Source organism: Sinocyclocheilus rhinocerous, unplaced genomic scaffold, assembly GCF_001515625.1.
Source record: "Sinocyclocheilus rhinocerous isolate Xijiao unplaced genomic scaffold, SAMN03320098_v1.1 scaffold1253, whole genome shotgun sequence".
In the NCBI taxonomy this organism is placed as follows: domain Eukaryota; kingdom Metazoa; phylum Chordata; class Actinopteri; order Cypriniformes; family Cyprinidae; genus Sinocyclocheilus; species Sinocyclocheilus rhinocerous.
Genome location: NW_015642062.1, coordinates 83,973 through 94,833, shown reverse-complemented (window position 1 = coordinate 94,833; position 10,861 = coordinate 83,973). Strand labels below are relative to the sequence as shown.

The 10,861-nt window shown below is 34.5% G+C and overlaps 1 protein-coding gene across 1 annotated transcript in view; it reads right to left on the bottom strand.

Moving 5' to 3' along the window:
- Positions 1-10,861, bottom strand: part of LOC107755620 (cyclin-dependent kinase 14-like) — a 169,345-nt gene that overhangs the window by 121,096 nt on the left and 37,388 nt on the right. The window contains exon 7 of the mRNA XM_016572512.1: positions 3,094-3,214. Within this exon, the coding sequence (XP_016427998.1) occupies positions 3,094-3,214 (121 nt within the window). The remainder of the gene's footprint in view (positions 1-3,093; positions 3,215-10,861) is intronic.

Below are 10,861 nucleotides of genomic sequence, written 5' to 3'. Positions count from 1 at the left end.
ATTCGCATCAACCCTTTTTCGCACAAGTCAAAAACCACCTCAAGCGAGCGTGAAAACTATTTCGCGAATTAAGGGATTTTTATTTGAAATTTGGCGTTTCCATCACTCGTTTCTCATGCAATACTTCAAAATGCGCATTAAAATAGGGTGATGGAAACAGCTAGTGATGTGAATTTGCGTGTGGCGGCTGATAAGATGTCAGCTTACAGTCGGCAGAGAGACGAGCGCGTGCTAATCCTCATCCTGACTGACGCGTCACTGCATCACTGCATTACACATGTGTGTCCACCTGCAGCCGGACCGGACCGGACCGGACCACCTGCTCCTGCTTCCCTCTCTGTAATCTCCAGCGCTGCTGCAGCTGCGGTCCTGAGAGCACGCCTCATTTCCCAGGACAGCAGCTCCTCGCTCATCTTTAGACAGCGTGACGTTACAGACAAAACCACTGTTTTCTTATGCAATTTTGTGCTATTTTGCTTCCATAACACACAAGTCTTCATTCAGATTAGTGGAAAGAAAACATGCAAAATACACATTTAGGTGTTTCTTTTATGACACTTTATCTGTTTGCATCTGTAGATTTCAATTACAATTCATATCTTTAAAGGCAGTGAGTTTATTTCTCCACTTCAGCAGCACTTATAGCAAACTTTACAGTTTTAGTCCTGTTTATATTCTGAAGGTTTGTTCATATATAATGATTTTATACAATATTTTATTCCTAAAAATATGGTGAAAATGTGTTTTCTGTCTGTTGACAGCATTTTCTGATTTATGCAGTGATAAAAACAGAAATCCAAAATCCCATCTGGGAAAACTTTTAACTAACAAAATCAAACAAATTTGAGCCCGGCTTTATTCAGTGTTCAGATTTATGTTCTGGAAATGTATGCAACTTGGTGCATTACAGTATCAAATAGGAAAATAGTGTGTCAATGCAAATAGGATTGATTAACTGGGGAATTATGGACATATCTATTAGTCAAAAATGTACCCTATATTACACTGTAGTGTCTTTCCATTTGCAAACAAAATCAAACAATTTTGAGCCCGGCTTTATTCAGTGTTCAGATTTATGTTCTGGAAATGTATGCAACTTGGTGCATATTTAATTAGATAATGCCTCTTTTGCATATTTAAACCTAACATTTCCGAAAACTTACCAAATTTTATGTCAAGTCAAGTCACCTTTATTTATATAGAGCTTTTAACAATACAGGTTGTGTCAAAGCAGCTTTACAGTATTAAACAGGAAAATAGTGTGTCAATGCAAATAGGATTATTAACTGGGGAATTATGGACATATCTATTAGTCAAAAATGTACCCTATATTACACTGTAGTGTCTTGACATTTGCGTGCAAAATACTCAATGACAGTCTGCTGGTTCAATCTCACAGTTACATCAAATATATAGATGTGAATTTAATCAATCAGATTTACATTTCATCTGTTTGTTATGGCAAGTGGTTGCTGGTGCATTACTATGCACTGCAGGACACTGAGGTTTAATTTAAAGTTTGATTCTCACCTTATTTGAATATGATTTATGATTTTAATTCCTTATGCAAATGTTGACATATGACGAGATTTTATCCATGTGCATAACCATTTTAAGTTTCATTACATTACTCTAACATTATCACACTCTCAGTTGCACAAGACTGCAATTGCAAATCCACATAATTTCACCCTTATTCAGTTTTTTTCCCCCCCTGAAAAATATAATTTATATTTCAGGATATAATTTAAACTCAATATTTTAATTCCTTATGCAAATGTTGACATATGACGAGATTTTATCCATGTGAATAACCATTTTAAGTTTCATTACATTACTCTAACATTATCACACTCTCAGTTGCACAAGACTGAAATTGCAAATCTACATAATTTCACCCTTATTCAGTTTTTTCCCCCCCCCTGAAAAATATAATTTATATTTCAGGATATAATTTAAATTCAATAACCACACACTCACACTCACACACACACACACACACACACACACACAAGTGTCTGGCTGCGATTCTAATGACTGTTGATTTGTGCAGCATCTGTGAATCTGCCACTCAAGAGAGGAAACCACTGCAATGCTCCACTGCGCTCAGCATCGATTCACACACAGAGAGAATGAGACATGACATAAATGAGACATGCTCATGACATAAAAACTGAAACTAAACAGACTAACGAAGAAGAAAGAGCTTCTGTGATGAAAAATATCAGAAAAGATCCCATTCAACAAAAACAGCCCCTAATGTGATAATTGGCAAGTGAGGATAGAAAAATAAACTTTAAAGTTTGTAATAAAGTGTATCTATTTATATATATATATATACAGGTGTGTGTATATATATTTTTTTTTTCTGAAAATAATCTTGTGACATTTTCCCTCTGGTTTTATTTCGAGGATGTTTAAAAATAAAAATATATATATTTATTAAAAATATACATACATACATGTATTTCTCATCCTGCTGTCATAGTGCATGAACATCATTACATTGTCTTTGATTTCTTGAAGCACTGCATTCAAAATATCACAAACACATCTCAAAAGCAAACATTTGCAAACACCATTGCCGTAATATTAATTCCTCTTAGATTTTTGAGTGTTACATAGAGAATTGTGTGTTGTGTTTTGCAAAAAGTGTTTTATGAAATTGAATTTTAAGGTTGAGAATCAGCGTATGGTTTTGCAGATTTGGTGCGTGCTTCTGCTGTTTGAGTGTCAGCTTTCAGAAACTGTGCAACAAGAAAAGATTTTGTGTGTAAGCATTTGAAAAAACTGTAAAAATGAAAAAAAAAGAGAATCTTTATAAAACAATTTTTGCCTCCCACTGTCATAGTGCATGCACCTCACTAAATGTTTCTCTATTTCTCTGAAAACAATCATTTTTTTCTCAGGTTTTATTTTCAGGACATTTAGATATTTTAACTGCAAAACAAGAAAAAATGCTTTTTGCACTGCATTGGTGAGTTGCATGGGTGTGCCCTTTTAAGTGCACTACACAGTGTGATGTTGAGTTGCAGTATGGGAGCAAAGGATGTGGTTTTGAGTGTGATGGATGCAGAGATGATGGAGACTCACCACATGTCCAGACAGGTGGAGTAGTCTGTGGATCCCAGCAGCACGTCTGGAGGACGATACCAGAGCGTCACCACCTCATTAGAGTACGTGTGGCTGGGGACCGACTTCGCACGGGCCAGACCTGCACCAAACACACACACACACACACACACACTTGTCACTTTGAATAAAAGCATCTGACAAATGCATTATTGTAAATATCACAGTGACAGTCATGGGTTAAACTGAGCCTTCAGTTCAAAAAGAACAGAAAATGATTGTCTGTCAATCCCAGTTTTGTTTGATCCACTCCATGTTTTGTCTCTATTTAGTAAATGTACTCACTCAAAAACACCATTGAAGTTCATTACATTAAATATTATGCCACCATCTTTTATCTATGCATCTTTAAAAAAAAAAAAAAAAGAAAGAAAATTCAGCTTTCCATCACAGAAATAAATTCTATTTTAAAGTATATTAAAATAGAAAACCGTTATTTTTATTATTAACAGTTTTTTCGGTATTTTGATCAAATAAACGCAGCCTTGAGGAGCAGAAGATATGCAAATATAATAATTTCCTAAAATATACAACTATCATGACATATTAAAGTACATAAAAATATAGAATAATATTATATATTAACATGAAAAATATACTACCATGATATATATATATATTTTTTTTTACATAAAATACACAAATATCCTGAAATAATACAACATGATATTATATTTGTATATATTTATACGTGGTGCCCAAAATAGTTAGAACACTTGGCATATTTAAGAACATTTAAGAGCTACCCATCTGCATGTTTCATGAACATTATGAAATTAAATCATGTTTTGGAGGCAAAAAAAGGTCAATATTTTCAAATCCTTCAGGTGTTCTAATAATTTTGGCCACCACTGTATATGCTAAAATATAAGGATATTTGTATATTTTTACGATATTATATTTGTATATCTGTATATATGTTAAAATACATGAAAAATATGCATTACAATATTTTAATATATAGAAATATACAAATATATCATAAAAATATACAATTATCATATTTTAACAAATATACATATAATATACATATTTTTAAACTAGTGCTGTCAATCCATTAAAAAAATAACAAATTAATCGCACATTTTTTCTGAAATTAATCGCTATCAATTTTAACATTTATTAGACTACTTAAAATAACTTCCAATTTGAGTGAACTTCACATAAACCCATTATAATAAATGTCACATTTACCTGTGCCCTTCAGCAAGTAGGAAATATACAGAAATGGAATAAATTGATCAAACACTAAATTCTAAATTAAATATAGATGAATCCTTAAAGCTACAAAAGTTATTGATTTCCTCTTTTTTTCTTTTAATCCTTGATTACCAGACATCACGGCAGCTGGTTATTAGGTTTTTTGTCTGCTGTCCCTTTAAGAGCTGCCGATGCTAAACGTGATGTGGATCTGACACACATCTCTTTACCTATTGTGACCCACTTCAGTTCTTAAAGTCTCTACTATTGAGTTGAATCGGGTGTGTATCATATAACAAATACATACATACACGCACAGTTTTAAGGCAGCTTTAATTGCCTTTTATGGTAACTTCATGACTTAACTGACGACATAATTACGACATTGCATGCTCGTAGTTTCTTTTGCGATTTGATATGAAAAGATACAGGCTACAAGCGCGCGCCGGCGCATTTGTGGTGCAATTGAAGAGCGAGCCTTTAAAACCTAAATATTTTTAACACGTTAAACTGAAAAAATTAATCGCTAATTTTTATACTTGCTAAAATATTTGTATTTATTTATATATGTTAAAGGAGAGATATTATGCCCCTTTTTACAATATGTAATATAAGTTCTGTGAAGGTAAACTGCTGGGAAATAAATCACATGTTTATTTTAGATCTAAATAGTGTTCTGTACTCGTCTGTGCAGACAAAGGCAGAACAGTTTAGTATGTTTTGTTCAAACTTTCACCATGGCATTAGAACTAATATACCGTTGTCGCTTGCGAAAACGCAATAATGGCGCCGTGGGTGGAAACTTACAGATTAAGGGGCGGTAATATTATAATGAGATCTCTTTGCCACGTCACCAAGGGAGCGAAATCAGACGCGCTCGTTTTTCAGACGCTTGCAGAAAAAGGCTTCCCAAAACAAAGTTACTGGGTTAATCTTTTTCACGTTTCCTTGGTTGGTAGACGCACCCTGGAAAAGTCAGATTTTTATGATATGTCACCTTTAAAATATCATGATAGTTGTATATTTGTATGATATTACATTCATATATATGTTAAAATATCATAAAAATATAGAACTGTCATGATATTTGTGGTGGTCTAGATCAGGGAATCTCAAATGTTTTTGCCACCTCTAAAATCCCAGTTTAATCCTGGGAACAGCTTTCTGTCGGTGGACATTTACTTGTAGCATTTGTTAAAGGGGGGTCTAATGCTATTTCATGCATTGAGTAATTTACACTGTTAAAGAGTTGGATTCTCATGCTAAACATGGCCAAAGTTTCAAAAAACGATTTGAATGTAGAATGGAGAATTTCGGTGTTAAATACATTCCTTCCGGTTTCGTACAAGTTTCGGAAAGTTTTTTTCGATCGTGGCTCTTCATGACGTCATGAAGGGAGGAACTGCTTATATGGGCATTTCTCCCGGAAGAGCGCGCCCGCGCACGCATCGACCAGAGCGAGAGCAAGAGCACGCCCTTCAACGAGGACTCGCTCGGGAAGAGTCTCCAAAGAAGTGTGTTTTTGGTTGCAAGGGATTCAGCATCCCAAAAGAACCCAGCGTTACGTAAACAGTGAATGCAGTTTGTTTTTCCGGGGGGGCAACAACGGAGTTTCACAAGTGTGTTTGTTGACGAACGTTTCATAAACACGGCCCAGTTCGGCGCTGGATTTGCACATCGCTTGATACTGAAGGATGGAGCGGTCCCAGCTATAAAAGATCCCGGTCATGATCCGGAACTGCAGACGGTAAGTGAAACGGCATCAAATGTCTCTGTTTTGTTGGCAATCGGCGCTCAAGTGCTCGTGACTCTTTAGCTCCGCCCACGGCGCGCCTCCAGGAGCTCGGCTGTTTTCGGAGAGCATCGTAAAGCTGAATCTTTCTTTTATAAATATGATCAAACTAAAGACTCTTTGGAGATATAAAGGATGCAATACTACATTACAGGTACTCAAGATTAACATGAGATCGGGTGAAACTGTGTGTGTTATGTCCCCTTTAACATCTTCTAAGCTTAACTGATTCAAATTCTGACACTAGCAACAGTGAGGTCATGGGTTCGATTTCCAGGGAAAGCAAGAACTGATAAAAAAAAAAAAAGTGGCCTAACTGTAAATGTTGATCTCAGCTCTTAGAGGAGACTCGTGATGAAACGCAGCGTCCTCCAGGTGCCGAGGCGTTTAATTAACCCGTTTGACTTAAACAGGCTTGACTTCCTGCGCTGGGTGTTTAAAGCGCCCTGTCGGGACAGAAATAGCGGCGCAGCTTCACGCCGGTGTAATTTGCAGTCAGTAATCCTGAGCTAAACAAAGGGAAGAGAGAGTGAGAGGCTATCATTTCCCCGGCGCAGGGCGGTTCACGCGCGATAGAGCCTCTAATCAGCATCACTCTGAGCTCCAGAGTAACAGCAGCGCAGCCGCATCTGAGCGACTAATTGATGGGAGGAAACCATGAGGCGAGGGGTCAGAGAGGTCACTGATGATGAAGGCAATCGAGGAGGAGGAGGAGGATGCCCTGTCCTTGTCCCGGGCCGGTCGTCATGGTAACGGCTCGTAAAGAAGGCCTGTGCCGCTTCAAAGCGCTCCGGATCTCCGCGGGTCTCCAGAGGGGGTCAAAGGTCAAGCTGAGTGAATTATACATCACTCACTGTCTCACAGTCACGTGACAGAACGAGACGAGGAGGCGAGCAGAAAGGATAGAGAGAAATGACAATAGAATTATATCCAAATAAAATCAATATTGCAATATGACTTGATGTGATTGTCTGTGATTTAATGAAATAAATATATATGCTACTGCGGTGTGGCTCATGATACTGTTTCATGAAAAATATACAACATCATATATAAAAATATACATAATATTTGTAAAAAAAAAAAAAAATTCATAAAAAATAAACAACTACATGATATATTAACATACTGTACATATTAAAATATACAACTATCATGATAATCTAACTTATATAAAATATACCAAATAATAATATATAATAATATCATAAAATATATAAAATAATATCATAAAATATACAAGTTAAAATATCATGATAGTTGTTTTTTGATAATATATTTGTAAATGTTTATACATTTTAAAATATCATGATTGTTGTATATTTATTATATTATTTGCATTTGTTTTATACATGTAAAATATTATGATATTTGAATATATGTGTGTGTATAATGATAGTTGTATATTTTCATGATATTATTGCTTATGTATTTTTCTATATGTTAAAATATCATGATAGTTGTATATTTTTATGTTAATATGCAGTGTTTTATGAAAAAATACAACTATCAAGATACTTAAACATATACAGAAATTAATATAATTAAAACAACTATCATTATATTTTATCATGTATATTTTATGATATTACTTTTGTATATTTATATGTATGTTAAATTATCACGACAGTTAAGAATATATATATATATATATATATGTATATATATTCAACTTTCATATATATTACATTTTTATATTTATGTTACTATATCATGCAGTTGTATATACAGCTATATGTTATATTAAAATACACATATAAAAATTTCATAATATCATAAATCAACTATCATAATAGTTTAACATATAGGAAAATATACAAATATAATGTAGTAAAAATACACCACTACTCAATATAGTAACATATACACAACTATCCTGATAATTTAACATATAAAATATAATATCAAATGAAAAATATTGATGATGTATGAACATTCATATTTGTAGTTTGTGTTTGAAAATTATTAGCTTAACATGCAAACATCAGCATTGATTGATGGAACCAACTGTAATTCTCTGTGTGCTTAATGTGAAGCAGAACACGGAGATGCTGCCTATGTAGGGCACTCAAAATCACACACTTGAGGAGTCTGATCTATTCTAGGTTATACACAAATAAGCTTCTATTTTAGTTTAGATGCTGCCTTGAAAGTTAGCAGCCTATGAAGGCAGTGGACAGCATGTTTGAAACAGCTTCTGTATGAAATCTGTGCAAACATAACCATCAAACAGAGATTTAATAACAATCACACAGAACACACTAAACCGGGTCACAGCGTTTGATTAAACGCCCGTCTCATCTGCTCATCCATCAGTGCAGACTATGATCAACATATGAAAAATGTCATAAAGGCAAATACGAGAAAGTCAAAATATTTTTGAATAAAGTCAAAATTACGAGAATAAAGTTGAAATATTTTGAGAATAAAGTTGAAATATTTAGAGAATAAAGTTGAAATATTTAGAGAATAAAGTTGAAATTATGAGAATAAAGTCAAAATATTTAGACTTTATTTTGAAATATTTTGAGAAAAAAAGTCAAAATTATGAGAATAAAGTCAAAATATTTTGAGAAAAAAAGTCAAAATTACGAGAATAGTCAAAATATTTAGACTTTATTTTGAAATATTTTGAGAACAAAGTCAAAATTACGAGAATTAAATCGTAGCAATTAAAGTAATAATATTTTGAGAGTATACTCTATATTGCACACGCAAATGCTCTCAGCTTTCAAATTGAAAGTTTTCAGTTTTATAGCGAAATAATGCATTTTTCACGCTTTTAAATGTGATGTGACAGATCGCTGTATTCGCCTCAGTTAAAGCGGCATGTGAATCAATCTTTCTGATTACAATGAGACATTTGTTTCATTAAATTAGGCTATATTGTTTTTTTCATGCCTTCTGATGTTCCTTTACGTTTATAACATGCTATAACTTGACATAAACAGGAAAAACACATTTATAATTTGTATTTCGTAATAAAACTGACAGATTTTGAAAGCTGAGACTTTGTTCACAGACCTTATTGCTATTTTTGGGTGGCTGGCGCACTACAAATAATGAATGCAATCGAAGACATTAAATTTTATTTCCAAGCATACTGTCACTGCTAGTATATGACACATGGTATGATTTCTGCTAATAATCCCACCTCAATATACTGTACAATGCGACATACATTCACATCAAATGTTAACTCAGCAGTAGAGTTACACTCACGGGACACTGCACTTATGCGCAATCACAAAACTACATTATTTTCATCTGCTTAAACATTTAATTCACGTGCTGTTCTGACATGCGTTTTTTCTGAGCATAAACACATGAAGCGCGCGCACACCGCACACGAAAACAGCGCTTGATTACTAGACTAAGTTGTCTTTCGCATCTGATTGATTTTGCATCTAATACTGTCAAAACACACAAGGTTTACATATAAACACAGTTAGTTATGTCTAAAGTGAAAGTAAACAGTTGAGAGATGCGTGCAGCTCTTAAAGGGACAGTACTAAACATGCCGCTTGTCATTGAAGGAATAGTTCACCCAAAAATTAAATTTCTGGCATTATTTTTTATTTTATATTTTGTTGAGGTGTAGCAGGTGTTATGTTTCTGCACTCTTCCATTTTTAGCAAACAAAGAAAAAATTAGCTTGTACATAACATGTTTTGTTTAAAAATATTTTTGTGATGGTTTGTATTTTTTGTGCTCTTTGGAACATCAATGTTTGTTTAAGTAATGAACTCCATTACTTGTGTTTGTTTTTAGACATGATAACAGACGTTTTATACTTGTGCTACAACTTTTTGGCCTTTGCTACAAAATTTTCAACCTCTGTAGCACCAGTGTATTATCGAAATATTTTGACTTTATTCTGATAATTTTGACTTTATTCTCATAATTTCGACTATTCTCAAAATATTTAAACTTTATTCTTGTAATTTTTACTTTATTCTCAAAATATTTCGACTTTATTCTCATAATTTTGACTTTATTCTCTAAATATTTTGCCTTTAATTTTGCAATTTTGACTTTTTTCCTCAAAATATTAAGACTTTAATCTCGTAATTTTAGATTTTTTAATTTTTTAATGTGGCACTAAAACGCCGCCAATATATATATTTATTTTTTTCCTTCTGTAGTATCAGGCTCAAGATCTCATGCTGCTCCTGTTCTGAAGATCTAACCCTCTTCAGCAGATCTGAGTGTTTATTAATGATCTCTGCTTCATTTAAGCAGAATCTGAACATACTGTAGCGGCTGAATCACTACAAATCTATTTCAGAATATTATCTATAATGCATTATTCACTGAAACAGAAGCTGTTTTACGTGATGTCACACACTTCTGCTGGACAAACAGAGTTTCTGTGTGTTTAATCTGTTTACATCCAGAACGAGCTAGTGTTGTGTTTCCCTCAGATGAAGATGAAGATGAAGAGCGCTGCATTCATACTGCTGCACACTTGAGGAGGGCAGGAGGATCCGCTGAGAGCCGCCACTGACAGACCGGCTCCTAATGACCCCGCTGAGAGCCGCTGAGAGCCGCAGGGCCCAGCCAGAGAAAGACACCATATGCTGCAGCCCGCCGAGCCAAAACGGCCCTTCAGCAGCTGTTAGAGACCGCAGAGCCACCCAAAATACACCGTCCTGACAGAGCCGAGCCTCTGTGTGTGTGTGTGTGTGTGTGTGTGTGTGCGTGAGTTTGTGTGTCTCTGTGTGTGTGTGTGTGTGC